Consider the following 27,923-nt stretch of genomic DNA (forward strand, 5'->3'; position numbering starts at 1 on the left):
TTTTCATCTTATTACATGCTACTCTGCTGCCTTCAATCTCATCTGAGTGTAACACCATATAAATGTTTCACAGCAGCAAAAAGAGTGTTTTGGGCCATTCTATGTAAAAATTTCCATAACCATAAATCTGCAAGAAAGTGACAGAAGCAACATGAGGTAAGTGCACACCATTATTTCATCTGAAGATTACGGTTAAATCCCAACGAGGATGTGCAGGCTTTATATCTACCAGAGATCCATTTTACCCGGTGAGAGTGACTGTTAGACAGGTACGTTAGTAGAATTGGTGTTATAGCCACTTGTTTGTGTTTTGTCTTTACCAATCAGTGATGATTTATTGATTTAAAAAAAAATCTGTTGGCAACAGCTGGAATTAGAACCAAGTCTCATGGGTTGGAATGCAGGGAGTCAGTAATTTATATTCCATTTCCCTGGGTACCAAGGCAGTTCATTGTGTTGTTCCAGAAAGCTGCTACTCAATGAGTTTACAGAACCACTTCACACTACAGAAATGGCGCAAATATATCTTTTGTGCAGTGTACAGTATCCAGCTACACACTCTGCTTCTGTATAATCAGGTATTAATATAGACTCTGAGGCCAGCCAGAAGAGTAAAAAAAACCTCATAGCACTGGGTTTTCAAATGGTAGGACATTATCTCTTACTGTCGGTGCCTATGGGCTCCATGTTAAAGATAACAAAAATTAAGTTATTTGATGAAGTAACAGAGAAGGTTAAGGGGAAACCTAGTAGAGGTATTCAAACTTGTGAGGAGTTTTGATGGAGAAACTCTTTCCGCTGGCAAGGGGGTCAGTAACCAGAGGTCATAGATTTAAAGAACTAGACGAGAAATGAGGAGAAATTTTTTCACACAGAGGGTTGTTAAGATTTGGAATGCACTACCTGAAAGGATGGTGGAAGCAGATTCCATAGGAACTTTCAAAAGGCAATTGGACATGTACTTGAAGAGGATTAATTTGCAGGGTTATGGGGAAAAAGACAGGGTGTAGGACTAAATTGGAAAAGCTCTTTCAAAGAGCCGGCACAGGCATGATGGCCTCCTTCTGTGCTGTAAGATCCTATGATTCAAAGTTACAAAATTAATCTATATCCTTGTCTGCCAAATAAAAAGTACATGATTTGATACTTATAGCCAATGTTCTCTTGTGTCTGTAACAAGAACTATTACCTAGTATTCTTAAAACTGACTTTCTTATTGAAGGATTTGAACCAACTCTTTAGAAAGGTGGGAATAGTTTAATTGGTACTTTAAAAAAAATGTGCCCAGTCCAACAGTAGTGCTAATGTCACTGTAACAGTACTAGGAAGCCATGCTAGCTATTGACTGGGTGCTTTAAAAAGCTACAAAATCCAATACAAGTAAACCCTTCTAGCATTCATAAATTCATGATCATATGTACATTGTAAACTATAACTATGAGCAGCAACCAATCGGTGAACCTGTTTATTAACAGTCTCCTAGGAACAGCCAATCAAGAGTCTCCGTTTAGTACTATATGACTCACCAAATCCAAAGCATCTGATTAGTTGGTTCTAGGAGCCATTTTTATGCCTTCAGTTCTCCACTGTTCAATTTTCAAGTCAATCCAAATCACAATGTGATCATTATCTGATAACTCAGCAGCTTTAGGTTAATGACACTTAGGCACAATAAACTGTCAGCCAAGAGTTCCGACTCTGACACCTTCAGCAAGGCAGCAGACGTCAAAATTGCACCCAACAAAGAAAGCTTCCACAAACCAGCAGCATTAAATTCCATTCCTCAACATGATTGACAGATCTATGTCTAACAAGGACAATTACACAGCTCTATGGCACTTACTAACTCATTATTTTAGTTTTATAAATGTCTACAGGAGATAAGAAAATATCTCACCAAACTCACGCAATTACAAGAAAACCCTTCTTATATAATGACCTATTTTCTATGAAATTGTATGCACTTATTTGAAATATACTTTTGCAGAAATTTACATGAAAGTGTCCCAGTGATACTCAATGCTGTTTTGTACAAAAACCTTCCAAGAAATGAAGTTGATTCCCATCGTCATCAAAATTGCTGTTGCTCAATATTTTATTGAGACTTAACAGATATGTAAAGTGAGCTTTCAAAGCCACTGAATTATGCCTCATCAGCTTCCTCAGAAATGTGTGCAAAGGCATATACATTCCCTCTCATTATTAGTGGCTTCAGTGCGTACAAAGATACTTGGTCAAACTGGGCTATTTGCCTGGAGCAATGTGATTGCCTGACGGTGCCTGAAGGAAGCAGCTATTTGGATGTGCCAGTATCTCTTAGTCTACCAGCTACAGGAAACAGTATGGACAACAAAGCTTGCGTACCAGTAAATGAGGTGTTTCAACTTTCTGACGAGCGAATCAAATAATCACAAAGGCTCGTGCTATCATTTACTTGCATGTTCAGCAAGACTTTGGCTGAAATATTTACAGAATTCATTTGTAAGAACATCTCCTCCCATCCAAACCCTCCAGTGTGCAGAAATTCAAATGAAAATCACAAGTGCACATTGGAATGGCATGGGTTGAGGGGGGAGGAGGTGGAGGTGGATGCGGGAGAGGGATTATGAATTGTACTTATTGCTGGAGGACAGCAACACCACTCGTACTGTAACAAAGATTGCTCCTTCCATAACAGAGTATCATAGTGAGGGGTGCCATATAAGTTTACTTTTCTCATTTTGTAAAAACAGGAAGAAGTACACCTCACTCAACATCAGCTTAATATCAAGCAGCCAGCCAGCATGACTAATGGCAAAAAAAGAGCTTAAGGACATTAATATTAATGTGTCTCTGTACAGTAAAACTTTAATGATTGCAATCTTTTTAAAGCGAAAGGTAATATTATAATAATCCATCAAAAAATTCAGTCCTAGGCAGTTTCATTAGTAAGATTTGTTACTGTACAAACAGACCATCAATTTTGACTATCAAAATTGCAATGCACGATAACTTCTTCAGTCATTTTGTAACCTTAAAGACATCAGTGCATTTTATTCTTCTTGAGTTAATGTTAACATTACATTGCATTCAGCAATCGTTCCTGTCCTAACAGTATGCACTGTGAACAGCAGCAGCAGACTGGCAAAGTGCAACATCACATATCAGGGAGATGGGGGTGGGGGGGCGCAGGGGGACAGTCTGTGCCTTGCTAACATCCTGTTACTATATTCTTTTCGTCTCAACCTGAGTGACACGAATAATAAATAGTTATGAGATTTCACTGTGTAAATTATGCAAATCATTTTCCCATAAACCGAATATTAGACCTGTCTTACATCTCTGATTAACGTATTATGTAGAATATCCTCCTCCCAAATTCCATGTTGTCCCACCAAACTCATTCGAATCTGACTTGAATCCATAAGTACAAAATCTTATTTTTCTTTAAATTTTAGGTGTACGAGGCTCCTATTGAAGTGAAATTGGTTTTCAGAGTAGCTCTCTGGATTCTACGGAAATAAAACAAGCTTTTCCAGGTAGGCAACTTCTGTTTTGCTTTAGAACAAAAATCGTTCAACTGCATATAATTGCTGTAAAGTCATGGTCAATGCACTCCTGATCAGGATGAGTGAAGTTCTATTTGAATTGAACAGATGTGGACTGTGTTATAGGTGCCTATAAGGGACTAGCATGCAGTTTGAGAAATATCTCTACCATGAAAGCCAACCTGATTTGGACTGCCATTAACGCAAGGTGGAAGCCTATGAGGGATATGAACTTTCCGGTCTCTAAAAGGTTATTATGTCCCCGGTAGACAGCCATATCACTATGGTTTGTTATCCTTGTTCAGATTTTATGCACCCAGACAGATATTTCTGAAAGTGCATTATAGTCCCCTACAGAACTTCCATGACATTTTCTGGGAACTTGGTATGTAAGGGCTTATGTCCTTTGAGACTTCTACCTAAACACAATAGCTGATTTTTATACCAAAACAAAAGCCTCTTAGCCAGACATGACTTAACAAAAGGCCTCTGCAGCATCCCTTAGTGAACAGTCAGTTGCGTATTAACAACAGTTTGGAATGGCAGCTTTCACCAGGTTGGTGGGCCACCAAAGGCTTTACTTTAGTACCATGATGTGATGTCAATGCTCTACCAGTCTTTGGGTGTGAATCAGGTGACTGGCTTTCACTTCAGCTTGTTCCAGTCCATTCAAATCATGTAAAATACAAGCATCATCATAAAAATATATAGCAGATGCATGTGATTGTAAACCATGGACAACTTACACCTACACAAGAGTTTGCATTGAACATGCTGCTATTTACAGTAGATTATCATCATGCATTATCAACAAGAGTTTCATATAGAGCTAAAACTGCAGAAAGTAGAAGTGAGCATTTAGGGAAATTTGGAATACAACTTGGAGGTTCAGATGGCTTATTTATTTGTTCAGAACTATGGTGATTAGTGTGTACCAAAATTAATCATGTCTTAACCCTTTGAGTACTGGATTTTCTTGCACCTTTCAAAACATAGATATCCCATCAATAATTAACTGCAAGATTGTGTAAAATTATAAGGTTTGAGTGTAGAGGTTCTAAAGTACAAAACACAAATTCCATAACACTTTTTGTAACAGTAGTCTTAAAAATGAAAAAAAAAAATACAAAACACATCAAACTTGCATATATATTTGTCATGGTGCAAAGATGCTACAGTAACCCCCAAAGGGTTAATGGAGAATGGTGCATAACTGAGGTATTGATAGCATCTGATCAATGAGAAGTTTGTGGGACGATGGGAATGATTTCACTTCTTGTGGCCAAGAGCTGCATTGACCTCTTCCTCTGGTTTTAGAGAGTGCCACTGTGCAATAGGCCGCCTGGGATTCGCCAGCATGTCTGACCAGTGTCGTAGCTCTGTGCCCGAGGCGTTGCTGCCGACAAATATCTTGCCGATGGCATCGTTCTTTCCGATCTTGTCGTAGTCCAACACTGTGACGCAAACCTGGACTTTCTGCGTGTTAAAAAAAAAGACAATTTTTGTGTGCCACTACTGACTGGGTGTATTTAAAGCAATCATCATTTCATAACAATTTACTTCTAGGTACCGATTTTGAGCTCAGTAAAACGATAGGGGAAAAAGTCTATTCCTGTAATCTCAGTTAGGCATGCTTCTGGTGGATTTATTAGAAGCAGAATTGATGCTGATTATACGAAGCACACTGGAGACTGCTTCCCTGTAATCAGTTGTGGCGTATTTCTGTGTAAAGGTGCAGCAAAGACCTCACTGACCCTATAGTTGACTGCAGATGTTACTTTTCACTAGTGTCATCTTATCACAGAGATAAAGAAGGACTGAAGAACATCGTACCTCAGAAAACAACATTCAATAAAACTTCCATATGCCCTCATTCTATTGCTGTTGCTAAGTTGGAGAAAGTTTTTAATTAATTGAACATGAAGATTTTTTTTTTAAAAGGGTGACATATAATATATGTACACAGCTTCCTAACCCCACACTGTAAAACACAAAGCCATGTCAGAAAATGGCAAGGTTTATAAACTGAACAGAGACTGTAATCGGCAAATACATGACTCTGATGGCATAGTTGGTTAATGGGGATGCCCAGTGCGAGGCCAAGCAATGGGACCAAAGTTTGAGGTTTGATTCCTCGTTTGTGCTATATTTGCTGATCCCGGGTTGCAACAACTGCTGGGGCAAAGAAAGGGGGTGAAAAAATCAGCAAGGATCTCCAATCTCATTATTATCCAGTGACACCACTGTAAAACCCACTTTGTATCCTATGAGCAATAGCATCTGAGGCACTTTGCAGTCAAATAGCTGGCCGACATTGACTGTGAAGGCCCACAAATGAACTTTGCTTCTAACTTCTACCCATCCCTTATCTTCACATGGTCCAGCTCCAACTCTTCCCTTTCTTTCCTCGACTTCTCTATCTCCATTCTGGGGATAGGTTGTCCACCAATGTCTCCTGCAAGCCCAGCAACTCCCACAACTATTTTGATTATACTTCCTCCCAACACACTTCTTGTAAGGACTCTATTCCATTCTCCCAATTCCTCCGTCTCCGTCACGTCTGTTCCGACTATGCCATCTTCTACACCAGCGCTGCCGAAATGTCTTCCTTTTTCCTCAGGCAAGCATCTCTCTCTCACCTTGGTCCCTCGACCGTGTCGGTCCCAGTTCTCGCACTTCCATCCTCATCCCTTCCCCTTCCTCCCGGAACCATTATAGGGATCCACTTGTCCTCACCTTCCACCCCATCAGCCTACACATTCAACACATCATCCTCCTCCGTTTATGCCACCTCCAGAGCGATGCCACTGCCAACACATCTTCCCCTCCCTTCCTAGCATTCCAAAGGGACACCCCATCACCCCCAACACCTTCCCATGAAAATGCAGCGGATGCAACACCTGCCCTTTCACCTCTTCCCTTCCCAACATCCAGGGCCCCAAACACTCCTTCCGGGAGAACTAGCGATTGGGGAGACCCCAAACCATTGGTAGATCGCTATACTGAACACTCAGTTCAATCCGCAAGTGTGACCCTCAGCTTCCGGTCGCTTGCAAGTTTAATTCTCCATCCCACTCCCATTCTGACCTCTCTGTCGTTGGCCTCCTACACTATTCCAATGAAGCTCAATGCAAGGTCAAGGACCAGCACCTCATTTTTCTACTCGGCACTTTACAGCCTTCCGGCCTTACCATTGAGTTTAACAACATTCGATCTTAACCACCGCTCCCATTACTCAGACAGCAGGTGCTGATAATGGAGGATTGCTGCAGCAGAGCTACTGAGAGTGGAGGAGGTGCGGGTTGGTGCTTGGGGTGGAGATCCCCTATTGGTACACAGCTGGCGGGGTGGTCCACACCACTGCCTTTCTTCCACCACATTCAGGGCCATGGCAACCCTCTCTCCCTCTCTCTCTGCTATTCTGCTGTAACCATTCACACCTCCTTTGGCCATTTAATCACTCCTGTCCTTCACCCTATCAGACCTTTCCCCTTTGTTCTTTTCCTGTCCCCCACCCCCCTTTTTCCCTGGCTCTGTATTTGCTTGAAAGCTGTTCATCTCTAACATCTTCAAGTTCTGATGAAAGTCATCGACCTGAAACGTTAACTTTCTCTCTCCACAGATGCTGCCTGACCTGCTGAGTGTTCCCAGAATTTTCTGCTTTATTTTAGATTTCCAGCATCCGCAGTATTTTGTTTTGGTAACAATTACAAGGCTGTTCGCAATTTGAGATCTAACTTGAACTCTGTATACTATGGACTTGCAATTGCTTGCACATTATATCCTCATCGAGCTGGAATGGCAACACAATCTGGACCACGGACCCCTCGCATGTTGTAATATCCTGCATCTGGCCACCAGGAGGCACTGTTAATTGGAATGACCATGGTCCATTTTTAGGATTTAAATGGGAATGGTCCTTGGCTTAAAAGCTGTGTCATTGTTTCAATACTCAAGATATAGTCACTACATATATCTTGTGTACAAAATTTACAAGCATTGATTCCTTGCAGCAACTAATCTACTTTAATTTCACTAAAGTGAATTTTTATTGTCAAAACATAAGAAATAGGAGCAGGAGTAGGCCATACGGCCCCTCGAGCCTGCTCTGCCATTCAATCAGATCATGTCTGATCTTCAACCTCAACTCCACTTTCCTGCCCGATCCCCATATCCCTTGATTCCTCTGGAGCCCAAAAATTTATCTATCTCAAAATAGCGGTAGAACTAAATTTGGACTTTATCACCTTTTTGCCAAATATCAATATTGGTGTGGGACAACTGCATTTTAATAATTACTCAAGTGCAAAAACAAAGTCATCAAAAAAATTAGAATAATTTTAATAGCTACACAAATAAAAGTTGAAATGAAAAGTTTGACTTTCAATTGAAATAATAGCACCAATGAGCCCTCAATCATGGGAATTATACCATCATCCAAATCTTAGTGAAGAAAAATCAACTGCAAATGAGAAGTTATTAATCTCGTGACTTCAGAACATAAAAAATCTTAAGCCGAATGAAGGGTTCTGCTTTGCAAGAATTCACTGAATGGTATTTTATTTCACTCACATCATGATATTGCTTCACTATAAAAGGACATTCATTTGCATTCAATCTATATTTTTGACCTCATTAACACTTCTACTCATGGAGAAAAAAAAATCAGTGTTATCAGTCACACAGAAAAACCTGCTTTAATGGCAGTTGTGGTTAATGAGCCTGAAACAGCTAGATGTTTCCTGCCATGATTTTCAGAAATACATTTCAGCAAAGTTATTTTTAAAGGGCATTTCCACCCTTCTAACTGTGACAAGCAGACAGGTCCTTTACAATTCTAATAATATTTTGAATCTGCCCAATCAAGTATATCTGATGCAGTTGGTTGTCACAGATTTGTCACTTGTGTTTTAAGAGTCTCCCATAAAATAGATCCTGGACCAGTACGCCACTGATTGCACTGAAGGGGCAAGCACTGGAACCTCATCACAAAATGACATCTCACTGTCATGACACATGGACATCATCAATGCTCCTCTGAGACCACAAAGCTCATTAACTGTCTGCAATACCTAGCTGTTACTGCCATTTGTTCTGCTTTCAGCTGCCTTCTGTGTGGGCATTCAGTAGTATAGAATCATACTGAACTGCACCTAATGCCAACCAACTGCATGTCGCTCCAGGTGTGCTGTCCCAGTCTAACACCATGCTGCTGTATACAAACCAGCACCATTTCCTTTGCCCAGACAGCTTATTTGCATCATTTTCCGTTTTGGAAACAACAACTGACAAAATATTTTCCTCGTCTGGTTTTTGTTAGTTATTTAAGAATCCATAAATAAAGATCACTAACAGGAAGGGGCAGCACTAAGCAGATCTCTGTACTATCGGAGAAGAGGCAAAAATAAAGCTCTCTGGGGAATGTCAGAAGAAAAAAATAGTTTTCACAGCAATTGTCCACAACCCATTTCTCTTCTAATATTTTCATGCAGTCTAGTATTAATTTTTAATTAATTTGTTGTGAAAGTGTGTGTTCATTAATTAGGTGATATTAAGTCAGTCACATCACAGGGTAAATATATGCTTCAAAATAAGGCCACTGCACACTCCAAAATGCAGCCAACATTTATTACATTAGTTCATTATTCAGGCCAAGATCAAGGCAAAAATCACTCAGACACACATCAAAACACATCAGTACAAGGTCAACAGACAATCCAGTACAGGACCAGTACACAATGCAATACAGGGTCCATACACCTCCCAAGTGTGTCAGAACTATCACAAGGAGTGTGAGGATGGTGTCAACAAGCAGATTAATATGGAGCTCTATTCCTCCAGGGTCAACACACAATGCAGTGCTGGGTCAACAAACACTGCAGTACAGGTCAACGCACTCCAATACAGGGGTCTACAGACACTTAAGAACAGGGTCAAGACACACTCTAGTACAGGGCCAACACACACTGCAGTACAGAGTCAACCGCAGTGTGTGTTGACTCTGTACTCCAGTGTGTGTTGACTCTGTACTACAGTGTGTGTTGAGCCCTGTACTGCCATGTCTGTCAATCCTCTACTGCAGTGTGTGTTGACCCTGTCCTGGAGTGTCTGTAGACCCCTCTACACACACTGCGGTAGAGGGGTCTACAGACACTCCAGGACAGGGTCAACACACACTGCAGTAGAGGATCGACAGACATGGCAGTACAGGGCTCAACACACACTGTAGTACAGGGTTCAACACATGCTGTGGTACAGGGTCAACACACACTCCAACACTGGGGTCAACACACACTCCAGTAGAGGATCGACATTACTGTAGTACAGGGCTCAACATACACTACAGTACAGCGCCAACACAGAACAGGGTTAACACACACTCCAGTGGAGGAGTCTACAGACACTCCAGGACAGTGTCAATCCACCCTGTGGTACAGGGTCAACACATACTCCAGCACAGGGGTCTATAGAGACTGCAGAACATGGTCAACACACACTCTAGTACAGGGTCAGTATACAATTCAGAACATGGTCAACACACACTCCCACAGGCGTCTACAGTCAATCCAGTACAGGGTTGACACGCACCCGCGGTACAGGGTCGACACGCACCCGCGGTACAGGGTCGACACGCACCCGCGGTACAGGGTCGACACGCACCCGCGGTACAGGGTCGACACGCACCCGCGGTACAGGGTCGACACGCACCGCAGTACTGGAAATGAAAAAAATTTGTAATTATCCCATTCCCTGCACACAACAAATGGGAACATAGAGGACCTGCCAAAACCAAAATAAAATGTGAATTGTTATTTGAATTAAAAGTTCTGTTGATCATGCATGAAGTTGGCAGAAGGAAAACATGATTTTTAGTGTATTCCCAAAACAGTACTGTGCCAGCTTTACAGTAATGGAGTGGATTTAGCAGTACTTGGGTCTGAGTGACATAGTGCTTTTGTATTACAAAAATGAAATACAGAGACAACAAAAATGGAATGAAATTTAACTCTTATTTTAAAAATATTAAGTACCTATTTACTAGTTGAAACAGCTAATATTTGAATACACCTGGAGCAAAGCAAGTCACATGATCTACTTTCCTAATGGTCTTCAATCTCAAAGGAACCTCTCCCCATTTCTCAGACCAGCCAACCCAACCTAGGATGATAACTGCACATCAGATTTGTTGACTTACCAGTTCATTATTTTTGTGCTATATAATGATAAAACATTTCCGTAATGGTGACACTGGTTTCTTTGGGTAACTGGCACTACCAGAAGTTAGAACAGGGTTCCTGGGAACGTGTCATTGTTCACTGAGTCTCTGGGGATGTTTCGGTACTTGCTGGGGATCCACAATAGCGTTTCAGTATTTGCAGAGGGTTCCTGAGAGTGTGTCAATGTTTGCAGTGGGTCCACTAGAGTGTGTCAATATTTACAGGGTGTCCACTAGAGTGTGTCAGTATTTACAGGGTGTCCACTAGAGTGTGTCAATATTTACAGGGTGTCCACTAGAGTGTGTCAATATTTACAGGGTGTCCACTAGAGTGTGTCAGTATTTACAGGGTGTCCACTAGAGTGTGTCAGTATTTACAGGGTGTCCACTAGAGTGTGTGAATATTTACAGGGTGTCCACTAGAGTGTGTCAGTATTTACAGGGTGTCCACTAGAGTGTGTGAATATTTACAGGGTGTCCACTAGAGTGTGTCAGTATTTACAGGGTGTCCACTAGAGTGTGTCAGTATTTACAGGGTGTCCACTAGAGTGTGTCAATATTTACAGGGTGTCCACCAGAGTGTGTCAATATTTACAGGGTGTCCACTAGAGTGTGTCAATATTTACAGGGTGTCCACTAGAGTGTGTCAGTATTTACAGGGTGTCCACTAGAGTGTGTAATATTTACAGGGGTCCACTAGAGTATGTCAATATTTACAGGGTGTCCACTAGAATGTGTCAATGTTTACAGGGGGTCGACTGGAGTGTGTCAATATTTACAGGGTGTCCACTAGAATGTGTCAGTATTTACAGGGTGTCCACTAGAGTGTGTAATATTTACAGGGGTCCACTAGAGTGTGTCAATATTTACAGGGTGTCCACTAGAGTGTGTCAATATTTACAGGGTGTCCACTAGAGTGTATCAATATTTACAGGGTGTCCACTAGAGTGTGTCAATATTTACAGGGTGTCCACTAGAGTGTGTCAGTACATAAGAACATAAGAACATAAGAAATTGGAGCAGGAGTAGGCCAATCGGCCCCTCGAGCCTGCTCCGCCATTCAATAAGATCATGGCTGATCTGATCCCAACCACAAATCTAAAGAACACAAGAAGTCGGAGCAGGACCCGGCAACATAGCCCCTGGGCCCTCTCCGCCACCCACAGGGCATTGACCGATCCGAACTCAGCTTCATGTCCAATTTCCTGCCCGCTCCCCATAACCCCTAATTCCCTTTACTTCTAGGAAACTGTCTATTTCTGTTTTAAATTTATCTAATGATGTAGCTTCCACAGCTTCCTGGGGCAGCAAATTCCACAGACCCACTACCCTCTGAGTGAAGAAGTTTCTCCTCATCTCAGTTTTGAAAGAGTGGCCCCTTATTCTAAGATTATGCCCCCTAGTTCTAGTTTCACCCATCTTTGGGAACATCCTTACTGCATCCACCCGATCAAGACCCTTCACAATCTTATATGTTTCAATAAGATCGCCTCTCATTCTTCTGAACTCCAATGAGTAGAGTCCCAATCTACTCAACCTCTCCTCATATGTCCGCCCCCTCATCCCCGGGATTAACCGAGTGAACCTTCTTTGTACTGCCTCGAGAGCAAGTATGTCTTTTCTTAAGTATGGAGACCAAAACTGTATGCAGTATTCCAGGTGCGGTCTCACCAATACCTTATATAACTGCAGCAATACCTCCTTGTTTTTATATTCTATCCCCCTAGCAATAAAAGCCAACATTCCGTTGGCTTTCTTGATCACCTGCTGCACCTGCATACCAACTTTTTGATTTTCTTGCACTAGGACCCCCAGATCCCTTTGTACTGCAGTACTTTCCAGTCTCTCGCCATTAAGAAAATAACTTGCTCTCTGATTTTTCCAAAGTGCATAACCTCACATTTTCCAATATTATATTGCATCTGCCAAATCTCCGCCCACTCACCCAGCCTGTCTATATCCCCTTGCAGGTTTTTTATGTCCTCCTCACTCTCTACTTTCCCTCCCATCTTTGTATCATCTGCAAATTTTGATATGTTGCACTCGGTCCCCTCCTCCAAATCGTTAATATAGATTGTAAAGAGTTGGGGACCCAGCACCGACCCCTGTGGAACACCACTGGTTACTGGTTGCCAGTCCGAAAATGAACCATTTATCCCAACTCTCTGCTTCCTGTTCGATAACCAATCCTCCACCCATGCCAGAATATTACCCCCAATCCCGTGATTTTTTATCTTAAGTAATAATCTTTTATGTGGCACCTTGTCGAATGCCTTCTGGAAGTCTAAATACACTACGTCCACTGGTTCCCCTTTATCCACCCTATACGTTATATCCTCGAAGAACTCAAGCAAATTTGTCAGACATGACTTCCCCTTCATAAAGCCATGCTGACTTTGTCCTATTAAATTATGCTTATCTAAATGTTCCGTTACTGTCTCCTTAATAATAGACTCCAAAATTTTACCCACCACAGATGTTAAGCTAACTGGCCTATAATTTCCAGCCTTCTGCCTACTACCCTTTTTAAATAACGGTGTTACATTAGCAGTTTTCCAATCTGCCGGGACCTCTCCTGAGTCCAGGGAATTTTGGAAAACTATCACCAAAGCATCCACAATCCCTACTGCCACTTCCCTCAAGACCCTAGGATGGAAGCCATCAGGTCCAGGGGATTTATCCGCCTTGAGTCCCATTATTTTACTGAGTACCATCTCCTGAGTGATTTTAATCGTATTTAGCTCCTCCCCCCCGAGAGTCCCCTGTTTGTCCAGTGTTGGGATATTCTTAGTGTCCTCTACTGTAAAGACTGAAACAAAATATTTGTTCAGCATTTTTGCCATCTCCATGTTTCCCACCATTAATTTCCCGGTCTCATCCTCTAAGGGACCTATGTTTGCCTTAGCCACCCTTTTTCTTTTTATATAACTATAGAAACTCTTGCTATCTGTTTTTATATTTTTTGCTAATTTCTTTTCATAATCTAACTTCCCTTTCTTAATCAATCCTTTAGTTACTTTTTGCTGTCTTTTGAAGAATTCCCAATCTTCTATCCTCCCACTAAGTTTGGCTACCTTATATGTCCTTGTTTTTATTCGGATACCATCCTTGATTTCTTTACTTAGCCACGGATGGCTGTCATTTCTTTTACACCCTTTTTTCCCCAGTGGAATATATTTATTTTGAAAGTTGTAAAATAACTCCCTAAATGAACACCACTGCTCATGTACCGTCTTACCCTTTAATCTATTTTCCCATATTTACAGGGTGTCCACTAGAGTGTGTCAATATTTACAGGGTGTCCACTAGAGTGTGTCAATATTTACAGGGTGTCCACTAGAGTGTGTAATATTTACAGGGTGTCCACTAGAATCTGTCAATATTTACAGGGTGTCCACGAGAGTGTGTAATATTTACAGGGGTCCACTAGAATCTGTCAATATTTACAGGGTGTCCACGAGAGTGTGTAATATTTACAGGGGTCCACTAGAGTGTGTCAATATTTACAGGGGTCCACTAGAGTGTGTCAATATTTACAGGGTGTCCACTAGAGTGTGTCAATATTTACAGGGGTCCACTAGAGTGTGTCAATATTTACAGGGTGTCCACAAGAGTGTGTCAATATTTACAGGGGTCCACTAGAGTGTGTCAATATTTACAGGGGTCCACTAGAGTGTGTCAATATTTACAGGGGTCCACTAGAGTGTGTCAATATTTACAGAGTGTCCACTAGAGTGTGTCAATATTTACAGGGTGTCCACTAGAGTGTGTCAATATTTACAGGGTGTCCACTAGAGTGTGTCAATATTTACAGGGGTCCACTAGAGTGTGTCAGTATTTACAGGGTGTCCACCAGAGTGTGTAATATTTACAGGGGTCCACTAGAGTGTGTCAATATTTACAGGGTGTCCACTAGAATGTGTCAATATTCACAGGGGGTCCACTAGAGTGTGTCAATATTTACAGGGTGTCCACTAGAGTGTGTAATATTCACAGGGGGTCCACTAGAATGTGTCAATATTTACATGGTGTCCACTAGAGTGTGTCAATATTTACATGGTGTCCACTAGAGTGTATCAATATTTACAGGGTGTCCACTAGAGTGTGTCAATATTTACAGGGGTCCACTAGAGTGTGTCAATATTTACAGGGTGTCCACTAGAGTGTGTCAATATTTACAGGGTGTCCACTAGAGTGTGTCAATATTTACAGGGTGTCCACTAGAGTGTGTCAATATTTACAGCGTGTCCACTAGAGTGTGTCAATATTTACAGGGTGTCCACTAGAGTGTGTCAGTATTTACAGGGTGTCCACTAGAGTGTGTAATATTTACAGGGGTCCACTAGAGTATGTCAATATTTACAGGGTGTCCACTAGAATGTGTCAATGTTTACAGGGGGTCGACTGGAGTGTGTCAATATTTACAGGGTGTCCACTAGAATGTGTCAGTATTTACAGGGTGTCCACTAGAGTGTGTAATATTTACAGGGGTCCACTAGAGTGTGTCAATATTTACAGGGTGTCCACTAGAGTGTGTCAATATTCACAGGGTGTCCACTGGAGTGTGTCAATATTTACAGGGTGTCCACTAGAGTGTGTCAGTATTTACAGGGTGTCCACTAGAGTGTGTAATATTTACAGGGGTCCACTAGAGTATGTCAATATTTACAGGGTGTCCACTAGAATGTGTCAATATTTACAGGGTGTCCACTAGAGTGTGTCAATATTTACAGGGTGTCCACTAGATTGTGTCAGTATTTACAGGGTGTCCACTAGAGTGTGTCAGTATTTACAGGGTGTCCACTAGAGTGTGTCAATATTTACAGGGTGTCCACTAGAGTGTGTCAATATTTACAGGGTGTCCACGAGAGTGTGTAATATTTACAGGGGTCCACTAGAATCTGTCAATATTTACAGGGTGTCCACTAGAATGTGTCAATATTTACAGGGTGTCCACTAGAATGTGTCAATAATTACAGGGGTCCACTAGAGTGTGTCAATATTTACAGGGGTCCACTAGAGTGTGTCAATATTTACAGGGGTCCACTAGAGTGTGTCAATAATTACAGGGTGTCCACTAGAGTGTGTCAGTATTTACAGGGTGTCCACTAGAGTGTGTCAATATTTACAGGGTGTCCACTAGAGTGTGTCAATATTTACAGGGTGTCCACGAGAGTGTGTAATATTTAGAGGGGTCCACTAGAATCTGTCAATATTTACAGGGTGTCCACTAGAGTGTGTAATATTTACAGGGGTCCACTAGAGTGTGTCAATATTTACAGGGTGTCCACTAGAATGTGTCAATATTTACAGGGTGTCCACTGGAGTGTGTCAATATTTACAGGGGTCCACTAGAGTGTGTCAATATTTACAGGGTGTCCACTAGAGTGTGTCAATATTTACAGGGTGTCCACTAGAGTGTGTCAATATTTACAGGGTGTCCACTAGAGTGTGTCAGTATTTACAGGGTGTCCACCAGAGTGTGTAATATTTACAGGGGTCCACCAGAGTGTGTAATATTTACAGGGGTCCACTAGAGTGTGTCAATATTTACAGGGTGTCCACTAGAATGTGTCAATATTCAGAGGGGGTCCACTAGAATGTGTCAATATTCACAGGGTGTCCACTAGAGTGTATCAATATTTACAGGGTGTCCACTAGAGTGTGTCAATATTTACAGGGGTCCACTAGAGTGTGTCAATATTTACAAGGGTCCACTAGAGTGTGTCAATATTTACAGGGTGTCCACTAGAATGTGTCAATATTCACAGTGGGTCCACTAGAGTGTGTCAATATTTACAGGGTGTCCACTAGAGTGTGTCAGTATTTACAGGGTGTCCACTAGAGTGTGTAATATTTACAGGGGTCCACTAGAGTATGTCAATATTTACAGGGTGTCCACTAGAATGTGTCAATGTTTACAGGGGGTCGACTGGAGTGTGTCAATATTTACAGGGTGTCCACTAGAATGTGTCAGTATTTACAGGGTGTCCACCAGAGTGTGTAATATTTACAGGGGTCCACTAGAGTGTGTCAATATTTACAGGGTGTCCACTAGAGTGTGTCAATATTCACAGGGGGTCCACTAGAGTGTGTCAATATTTACAGGGGTCCACTGGAGTGTGTCAGTATTTACAGGGTGTCCACTAGAGTGTGTCAATATTTACAGGGGTCCACTAGAGTGTATCAATATTTACAGGGTGTCCACTAGAGTGTGTCAATATTCACAGGGGGTCCACTAGAGTGTGTCAATATTTACAGGGTGTCCACTAGAATGTGTCAATATTCACAGGGGGTCCACTAGAGTGTGTCAATATTTACAGGGGTCCACTAGAGTGTGTCAGTATTTACAGGGTGTCCACTAGAGTGTGTCAATATTTACAGGGTGTCCACTAGAGTGTGTCAATATGTACAGGGGTCCACTAGAGTGTGTCAATATTTACAGGGGTCCACTAGAGTGTGTCAATATTTACAGGGTGTCCACTAGAGTGTGTCAATATTTACAGGGTGTCCACTAGAGTGTGTCAATATTTACAGGGTGTCCACTGGAGTGTGTCAATATTTACAGGGGTCCACCAGAGTGTGTAATATTTACAGGGTGTCCACTAGAGTGTGTCAATATTTACAGGGGTCCACTAGAGTGTGTCAATATTTACAGGGTGTCCACTAGAGTGTGTCAATATTTACAGGGTGTCCACTCGAGTGTGTCAGTATTTACAGGTTGTCCACTAGAGTGTGTCAGTATTTACAGGGTGTCCACTAGAGTGTGTAATATTTACAGGGGTCCACTAGAGTGTGTCAATATTTACAGGGTGTCCACTAGAATGTGTCAATGTTTACAGGGGGTCGACTGGAGTGTGTCAATATTTACAGGGTGTCCACTAGAATGTGTCAGTATTTACAGGGTGTCCACTAGATTGTGTAATATTTACAGGGGTCCACTAGAGTGTGTCAATATTTACAGGGTGTCCACTGGAGTGTGTCAATATTTACAGGGGTCCACTAGAATGTGTCAGTATTTACAGGGTGTCCACTAGAGTGTGTCAGTATTTACAGGGTGTCCACTAGAGTGTGTCAGTATTTACAGGGTGTCCACTAGAGTGTGTCAATATTTACAGGGTGTCCACTAGAGTGTGTCAATATTCACAGGGGGTCCACTAGAGTGTGTCAATATTTACAGGGTGTCCACTAGAATGTGTCAATATTCACAGTGGGTCCACTAGAGTGTGTCAATATTTACAGGGGTCCACTAGAGTGTGTCAGTATTTACAGGGTGTCCACTAGAGTGTGTCAATATTTACAGGGGTCCACTAGAGTGTGTCAATATTTACAGGGGTCCACTAGAGTGTGTCAATATTTCCAGGGGGTCCACTAGAGTGTGTCAATATTTACAGGGTGTCCACTAGAGAGTGTCAGTATTTACAGGGGTCCACTAGAGTGTGTCAATATTTACAGGGTGTCCACTAGAGTGTGTCAATATTTACAGGGGGTCCACTAGAGAGTGTCAGTATTTACAGGGGTCCACTAGAGTGTGTCAATATTTACAGGGGTCCACTAGAGTGTGTCAATATTTACAGGGGTCCACTAGAGTGTGTCAATATTTACGGGGTGTCCACTAGAGTGTGTCAATATTTACAGGGGTCCACTAGAGTGTGTCAATATTTACAGGGGTCCACTAGAGTGTGTCAATATTTACAGGGTGTCCACTAGAGTGTGTCAATATTTACAGGGTGTCCACTAGAGTGTGTCAATATTTACAGGGTGTCCACTAGAGTGTGTCAATATTCACAGGGGGTCCACTAGAGTGTGTCAATATTTACAGGGTGTCCACTAGAATGTGTCAATATTTACAGGGGGTCCACTAGAATGTGTCAATATTCACAGGGTGTCCACTAGAGTCTGTCAATGTTTACAAGGTGTCCACTAGAGTGTGTCAATATTCACAGGGGGTCCACTAGAGTGTGTCAATATTTACAGGGTGTCCACTAGAATGTGTCAATATTCACAGGGGGTCCACTAGAGTGTGTCAATATTTACAGGGGTCCACTAGAGTGTATCAGTATTTACAGGGTGTCCACTAGAGTGTGTCAGTATTTACAGGGGTCCACTAGAGTGTGTCAATATTTACAGGGGTCCACTAGAGTGTGTCAATATTTACAGGGTGTCCACTAGAGTGTGTCAATATTTACAGGGTGTCCACTAGAGTGTGTCAATATTTACAGGGTGTCCACTAGAGTGTGTCAATATTCACAGGGGGTCCACTAGAGTGTGTCAATATTTACAGGGTGTCCACTAGAATGTGTCAATATTTACAGGGGGTCCACTAGAATGTGTCAATATTCACAGGGTGTCCACTAGAGTCTGTCAATGTTTACAAGGTGTCCACTAGAGTGTGTCAATATTCACAGGGGGTCCACTAGAGTGTGTCAATATTTACAGGGTGTCCACTAGAATGTGTCAATATTCACAGGGGGTCCACTAGAGTGTGTCAATATTTACAGGGGTCCACTAGAGTGTATCAGTATTTACAGGGTGTCCACTAGAGTGTGTCAGTATTTACAGGGGTCCACTAGAGTGTGTCAATATTTACAGGGTGTCCACTAGAGTGTGTCAATATTTACAGGGGGTCAACTAGAGTGTGTCAATATTTACAGGGTGTCCACTAGAGTGTGTCAATATTTACAGGGGGTCAACTAGAGAGTGTCAGTATTTACAGGGGGTCCACTAGAGTGTGTCAGTATTTACAGGGGTCCACTAGAGTGTGTCAATATTTACAGGGGGTCAACTGGAGTGTGTCAATATTTACAGGGGGTCAACTAGAGTGTGTCAATATTTACAGGGTATCCACTAGAGTGTGTCAATATTTACAGGGGGTCAACTCGAGAGTGTCAGTATTTACAGGGGGTCCACTAGAGTGTGTCAGTATTTACAGGGGTCCACTAGAGTGTGTCAATATTTACAGGGGGTTAACTAGAGTGTGTCAATATTTACAGGGTGTCCACTAGAGTGTGTCAATATTTACAGGGGGTCAACTGGAGAGTGTCAGTATATACAGGGGGTCCACTAGAGTGTGTCAGTATTTACAGGGGTCCACTAGAGTGTGTCAATATTTACAGGGGGTCAACTAGAGTGTGTCAATATTTACAGGGTGTCCACTAGAGTGTGTCAATATTTACAGGGGGTCAACTAGAGAGTGTCAGTATTTACAGGGGGTCCACTAGAGTGTGTCAATATTTACAGGGGGTCAACTAGAGTGTGTCAATATTTACAGGGGGTCCACTAGAGTGTGTCAGTATTTACAGGGGTCCACTAGAGTGTGTCAGTATTTACAGGGGGTTGTCATACAGGAAAGTCAAACTACTGGCAGGGATAAAACACTGCTTCCCAGTCTTCATCACCTTGTCTTATGGATACAGCAACTTACTAACAGCATTCAGAGAAAACAGATGCTTTGTTGGAGGTTGGTTTCATCACTGAAACTATTAATGTCCATGTGATGCACAGAGACAAAGGCCTTTGTTGAAAGAAATTTTATATAAAATGAGATGCATGTGTTTCTTTAGCTATGGGACATTGGAACTTGTTTTAAGTCAAGTGTCATTAAATATTTATCTATTTCCTGCAAAGGTTTCACTATGTCAAATCCATTTTCTTTCTCATGGATTTTTTGGACTAAAATGATTCCTCGTAATTTTATAGTTCACATGTAGTCTGGGAATCTTGGATATTTTTATTCATATTTCAGAATCATTCAGCTGTTTTCTTGCCAGTGTGAGGTCTAAAGACACCCCTCCCCCACTCACTCACTGCACCACAGTTTCAGCAGGCCTAACAGATGGGCCCATATTAGACTCAAATACAAGCCATTTTAAATTGTGGATCACAAAGCCAAAATTTTTTAGCTTCGTGATCAGATAGAAATATTTAAAAATAGGCCAAATCCCTGCTGAAGTTCATGGCTAGACATTGTACAGAAATAAATCTGGTATTTATGACTTCCATTCTGTTCAGCAGGCCAGAGGTACAGAACTACCCCATAGATCTTCAGTGCCTTATGACAGTGGTACTGAGCCTGTTGTGTTCTGTACAGAGCTGAAGCAGTAAGAATGGGCTTTAATTCCATTCAGATGGCAAGGGGATTTTTGACAGGTTTTAATTATTATTTTTGAAGAGAATTGATTTGTTGGGGCCGTAAAAAGGAAAGATGTTTCCAATTTTTTTTCCCCCTAGGCATGGACTTGGGGAAGGGTGGGAAGTGAGCTGGACTAAAAGGCAGAAGCTTTGCTCAACTGCTTACCAGCCTCTCTGAAGAGATGACAGGCAGACTGGTTCTCAGGAAAGATGCCCGTCTTATTTCTATCATGGTACATTGTTGGGCATTGTCACATCAGAGAACAATGCAGTACTACTCTGAGTAAGACAGAGATCAACCTTGTTCTCAGTGGACCCAGGCTTACAGCCCAGGACCACCAGAGGCAGCAACTGAGACAAATAGCTGTTTTAACAGATGAAATGTGTTAGGCATAGGTTAGGTTAAGAGGAAAGGCCAATTTAAAATTCTGATCCTGAAGTCGAAATCCTTTCATGGTCTTGCTCCTCCCTATCTCTGGAACCATCTCCAGCCTTCCCCCCAAACTTTTTGTTCCTCCAGCTTTGACCTTATGTGCATCCCCTCCCCATTTTGCCCCATCATTGGTGGCCGTGCCTTCAGATGCCAAGGCCCTACCCTCTGGAATTCCCTCCACTTTTCCACCTCTATCTCCTCCTTTAAGACCTTTCGTAAACCCTACCTCTGACCAAGTTTTAGTTCAGTCCTCCTAATATCTCATTCATTGGCTTGCCATCCACCTAATTCTGATCATGATTGAAACAACTTGGGTCATTTTTCTACATTAAAGCATTATATAAATGCAAATTATTGTCGTTGTTAATCTGTTTTTGGTGGTGTTGGTGGAGAGATAAATGTTTCTTGTTTATAAAATAAAGACTAACATCTTTTAACAGAAGTTCTGTGTCGTTTGTAACCTGGATTTTGATGCTTCGCTGCTACCTGCCTGATGCTTTATTCCCGCCACCATTTTGCAGGCAACCCCCACCCCTGCAGTATATCGATCTCCCATTCAGCTCAGAAAATTTGGCAGAACCCCCGCCCCCACCCCCCCTCCCTGTCCTGCCGCCTGCCACATCTCCTCCTCTCCCTCTCTGGTTCTCTTCCCCTCCCCTTCCACATCTCCTCCTCTCCCTCCTGTCCTCTCCCCTTCATTCCCATCTCCTCTTCTCACCATCACTCCCTTCCCCTCCTCTTATCCTCATCCCTTCCCCTCTCTCTCCTTCCCTACTTTGGCCCTCTAACCCTGCTGAGACTGAACACTGTATTTGGTTTCAACTCGCCATGTGTAACATAATGAGAGATCAATACAAAATAGAAGTAATAAAATAGATTACACTGAAGTAACATTCAATCAAATTTAAAGTATATCACAGTCCAAAAACAGTGTGGGGGGATGTATTTTAACTGGAAGCAGGTTTAGGGCGGGCAGGGGCCGGCGAGCATTCAGCTGCCCACCAGAAACAGGCAAAAAGAGGCAGCTGTTATGCGAAGATTAGACAGCCTGGAGGCCACCCAATAGCACTTAGGCAAGTCACGAGGGGGTGCGGAGGAGGTGTCGGGAGGTTCTCATGGGTGGGAAGTGGGGGAGCCCAGGGCCACTGGTGGCCAGACCTTCCTTGTGGGGCCTGGAGGAGCACTCCTGCACTCCCTAGCTGCACGAGAATAGGTTGAAAATGTTCCTTTATATCGGCCTCCACTTCTTCCCTGGCGGGCCTTACTGAGTGGGGCGTTGGTGATGGTTAAAGAGCTTATTGGGGTCTCGATGACGCCGTAGGACCCTGATTTGCATATATTAATGAAGCTTCTGCCTGAGCCAGGCGGGCACCTTGCTGGCCTAAAAAAAGGGCCCAGTTAAAACGGCAATAGGTGGGAATGGAGGGGGAATGGGGCGGTAAGTTTTGGGAGGCGATTTTAACTGTGTGTGTGCCCATACCCGCCAGGCGGAGAAGGTTAAATTTCTATTTCCATTTGCACTCCTGATGCAGTGGGTGATGCCTGGACAGCACAGCTGAGTGCTCGTTATACTTTCAGCCTTATGGAAAAATAAATCATATTTCTCAGCCAGTCATGACGCGTCCTTGATTAATAAATGTGGACATTAATGCTCCATTAATATGTTAAAGGTGTAGGAATACTAAATTAAAAAATAATTCAGGCATCAATACTTTGACTCAGATTCACTTTGCAAGTGAAAGATTATTGCAATTGCACCAGTACTTTAAGGAAATGATGCCTGAAATGCAAAGGAAAGCTTTCTACATTGGGTAATCACCTCTAGATGTGCACAGGCTCATCTTCTGCTTAGCAGATGGTTTCTCTTTCAGTTAGAGCGGCATTTGGAAGTTGCACAATGTTTTTAACAGATGCATTCCCTTTACTAAATACTGAATTCATTATCACAAATTTACAATTTTAAATTACGTGGCTTTTGTTATTAAAGTATTAGACGGCATGCCATCCCCTTGTTAGGATCTATACTACTCATAAGAGAGTAGTTGGCAGTCAAGTAGAATGGCAACATCCTACTTTCATCAAAAGTTGGCTCCCAGAAGTTAATGACCTTTAGAGGAAATGCAACTTGAAGTGAATAGACAGTAGGAGGTTACGGATATTACAAGGCTGCGATTGTGTTTGTTTATGATGAATTATGATCTTTAGGATCAGTTGTATTGATTAGATTAGCAATACTGTTCCTCAAATTATAATGTGGAGATGCCGGTGATGGACTGGGGTTGAGAAATGTAAGGAATCTTACAACACCAGGTTATAGTCCAACTGTTTTATTTGAAAATCACAAGCTTTCAGAGGCTTTCTCCTTCGTCAGGTGAGTGTGGGATTCCATGGAAGGTTACCGCATTTATAGTCAGAGAACAATACCTGGTGATTACAGATAATCTTTCCAACTGCCCGTTGTCAAGGCAATCAAAGTGTTCAGATAGAGAGATGTTACCTACAGGATTACCGAATATACAAACGGCCAGAACAAAAGACCGAGAGAGAGAAACATCCGAAAGGAAGAGAAAGACAGAGAATGTCCCGTTGTATTAAAAACAGATAACTTTTTTTCGCTGGTAGGGTTACGTGTAGCGTGACATGAACCCAAGATCCCGGTTGAGGCCGTCCTCATGGGTGCGGAACTTGGCTATCAATTTCTGCTCGACGATTTTGCGTTGTCGTGTGTCTCGAAGGCCGCCTTGGAGAACGCATACCCGAAGATCGGTGGCTGAATGTCCTTGACTGCTGAAGTGTTCCCCGACTGGGAGGGAACCCTCCTGTCTGGCGATTGTTGCGCGGTGTCCGTTCATCCGTTGTCGCAGTGTCTGCATGGTCTCGCCAATGTACCGTGCTCCGGGGCATCCTTTCCTGCAACGTATGAGGTAGACAACGTTGGCCGAGTCACAGGAGTATGAACCATGTACCTGGTGGGTGGTGTCCTCTCATGTGATGGTGGTATCTGTGTCGATGATCTGAACGGGATATGTCGCTCGACTCGTCGATCGACAGTTCCGACGGGCCACAGCGAAAAATTGCATAGAACTCCTCAGAAGACTAACACGGGACGCAACCAACAGAGTACTCTTCGTCGTCCAGTACTTCCCCGGAGCAGAGAAACTACGCCATGTTCTCCGCAGCCTTCAACGTCATCGATGACGACGAACACCTCGCTAAGGCCACCCCCACACCTCCACTACTCGCCTTCAAACAGCCACCCAACCTCAAACAGACCATCGTTCGCAGCAAATTACCCAGCTTTCAGGAGAACAGCATCCACGACACCACACAACCCTGCCACGGCAACCTCTGCAAGACATGCCAGATCATCGACACAGATACCACCATCACACGAGAGGATACCACTCACCAGGTACATGGTTCATACTCCTGTCACTCGGCCAACGTTGTCTACCTCATACGTTGCAGGAAAGGATGCCCCGGAGCACGGTACATTGGCGAGACCATGCAGACACTGCGACAACGGATGAACGGACACCGCGCAACAATCGCCAGACAGGAGGGTTCCCTCCCAGTCGGGGAACACTTCAGCAGTCAAGGACATTCAGCCACCGATCTTCGGGTATGCGTTCTCCAAGGCGGCCTTCGAGACACACGACAACGCAAAATCGTCGAGCAGAAATTGATAGCCAAGTTCCGCACCCATGAGGACGGCCTCAACCGGGATCTTGGGTTCATGTCACGCTACATGTAACCCCACCAGCGAAAAAAAGTTATCTGTTTTTAATACAACGGGTCATTCTGTGTCTTTCTCTTCCTTTCGGATGTTTCTCTCTCTCTCTCTCTCTGTCTTTTGTTCTGGCCGTTTGTATATTCGGTGATCCTGTCGGTAACATCTCTCTGTCTGAACACTTTGATTGCCTTGACAACGGGCAGTTGGAAAGATTATCTGTAATCACCAGGTATTGTTCTCTGACTATAAATGCGGTAACCTTCCATGGAATCCCACACTCGCTCACCTGACGAAGGAGAAAGCCTCCGAAAGCTTGTGATTTTCAAATAAAACAGTTGGACTATAACCTGGTGTTGTAAGATTCCTTACATTCCTCAAATTATACTCTGTTGTTTCACCATGGGAAAGAATTTCACAGCTCATTCTGTGAGTGAAGTGTGAAATTCTCTCCCACGCTGAAACAATTGGAGGCACAGTACTGTAAATATGTGATTACAAAACAAAAACTACCATCTTTTAACAGAAGTTCTGAATCATTTATAATCTGGATTTCGATGCGTTGCCTCGACCTGCCCAATGCTTTATTTCTCCCTTCTGGTCCGTTAGAATTCTGATGCTATATTTGTTTCTAGTGCCCGGCCCCAGTCCTAATATTTTGTCTCTCTCTGCCCGTCTAAGTCCTGACGTTCTGTCTATTCCCATCCACCTACCTGAATAATGACATTTGCCACTGCCGATCCATCAGCCCAAGTCCCAGTGATTTGCCTCTCTTCAAAAATCTGCCTGCCAGTCTGACCATGCAAGAACAAAAGTAGATGCTTTGCTCTCACGTTTGCTCGTCTGTGACCCCTGGTTGGAGGGGGTGGGGGTTGGACAGGATTAGATTTGTTTCTGATGCCCCCTGCAGTTTGTTAGAGATCATGAAAAATGGCCAGTGGAGCAAAGCGTTCGATTGATGCAATCACCGGGGGATCTGGACCTCAGGAGACGAGCGAAAAGAAGAAATATCAAAATAGAGATTGCATGGCTGATCTCTGTTTTATTATTTCATACACATCTACACCCTTGTATTAGCAGCACTGTAACATGGAGATTACATAGAATTTTACAGCACAGAAATGGGCCATTTGGCCCAACTGATCTATGCTGGTATGAGTCTCCTCCCACCTTACTTCATCTCACCCTTTCAACATATCGTTCTATTCCTTTCTCCCTCATGTACTTACCTAGCTTCCCCTTAAATGTATCTCTGTGAGATGTGAGGACTTGCAAAGCAACATGATGAACCAGACTGCTCTTCAGCTATCAGGACTTGAATCACATGTACTGGACAATGTTAAATAATTTCATCTCCTATGGATGTTGACAATCTGGAAGTATCTGAGCAAATTACTGTAACATCAGACACTTGAATAGAAATGTTGCCTTAGGATTTTTTTATGTCCACCTGTGAGGGCAGACAGGACCTCGGTTTAACATCTCATCTGAAAGACAGCACCTCCAAAGGTGCTGCACTCCCTCAGTACTATACTGGAGTATCAGTATAGATTTTATGCTTAATTCTCTGGAGTGGGCCTTGAACCCACAACCTTCTGACTCAGAGGCAAGAGTGCTATCACTGAGCCACAGACTGGTGTACTTACATTAGAACAGTACTTCACACTCACGACAGCCCACATAGAGTGGCAGACCTCTGAAATGCCTTTAGTCAGAAATACTGAGCAGGAGCTTTCAGTTTCTACTACAGGATGGAGGGAAAGGTTGGCAGAAAAGTCATCTTGAATGACTTTTGGGCATTTAGCACTTAGAACGAAACTGACATTGGCAGAAATCTATAGGCTGATTGTCCATTCATCCTGCTTGCTGGTGAATGCTGAGTGAGGCAGGGAGAACGAAAAAGGAGAAAAAGTAATTTTGCTCCATTAGCTTTCCTGCAGTATCCAGCAAATCATAACTGCGGGATGGGCACGTTACTGCCTGCAGAGTGATTTTATTTTTAAAAATTCATTCTCGGGATGTGGGCATTGTTGGCATTTATTGCCCATCCCTAGTTGCCCTTGAGAAGGTGATGATACAACTGAGTGGCTTGCTAGGCCACTTCAGAGGGCAGTTCAGAGTCAACCACATTGGTGTGGGACTGCAGTCACATATAGGCCAGACTGGGTAAGGACAGCAGGTTTCCTTCCCTACAGGACATTAGTAAACCAGTTGGGGTTTTATGACAATCCAACAGCTTCATGGTCACTTTTACTGATACCAATTTTTAAATTCCAATTAAACTGAATTCAAATTCTCAAACTACCATGGTGGGATTTGAACTCACGAGGCGCTAAATTGGGCCATGTAGTGCCCGTTGTTTCGGCGCTACACGGCCTCTGCAACATCCAAGATGGCGTCTTGGCTGCATACACACATTGCGACACGTGCCGGACGCCATCTTGGTATAGGAGTTAGCGCATGCGCAAATACTGAACGTCGGAAGCATGTAAAGTAAGGAGAAAATGGATACAATCAGTGTGCAATGCTGATTTAAAGTGATAGACACCATTTTGGGACTTAACGCTCAACTCACGCACAGTCTTAACCCCGACCATCTGAACATGTCGTAGAGTGCCTGGAGGAACCCTACCAGCGCCATTTAAAGGGACCATGTAGGATTTACAGGTTAGTGGCTGGATTATTACTTCTGGCTGCCGAGACATTTGTAACTGTTTTTGGAGGTCTCCTATACTTGAACACTAGGACCAGGGGACATAGCTTAACATTTAGAGCCAGGACGTGCAGGAATGAAGTTAGGAAATGCTTCTACACACAAAGGGTGAGAGAAGTTTGGAACGCTGTTCTGAAAATGGCAGTTGATGCTAGCTCAATTGTGAATGTTAA

At 42.9% G+C, this 27,923-nt stretch overlaps 1 protein-coding gene across 2 annotated transcripts in view; it reads right to left on the bottom strand.

Moving 5' to 3' along the window:
• Positions 1-4,611: 4,611 nt before the first annotated feature.
• Positions 4,612-27,923, bottom strand: part of LOC137344429 (synaptotagmin-B) — a 536,286-nt gene continuing 512,974 nt past the window's right edge. For both annotated transcript variants that reach the window (XM_068007395.1, XM_068007394.1), the window contains one exon: positions 4,612-5,003. In XM_068007395.1, the coding sequence (XP_067863496.1) occupies positions 4,797-5,003 (207 nt within the window). In that variant the 3' untranslated portion in view covers positions 4,612-4,796. The remainder of the gene's footprint in view (positions 5,004-27,923) is intronic.

Source organism: Heptranchias perlo, chromosome 27 (assembly GCF_035084215.1).
Source record: "Heptranchias perlo isolate sHepPer1 chromosome 27, sHepPer1.hap1, whole genome shotgun sequence".
Lineage (NCBI taxonomy): Eukaryota > Metazoa > Chordata > Chondrichthyes > Hexanchiformes > Hexanchidae > Heptranchias > Heptranchias perlo.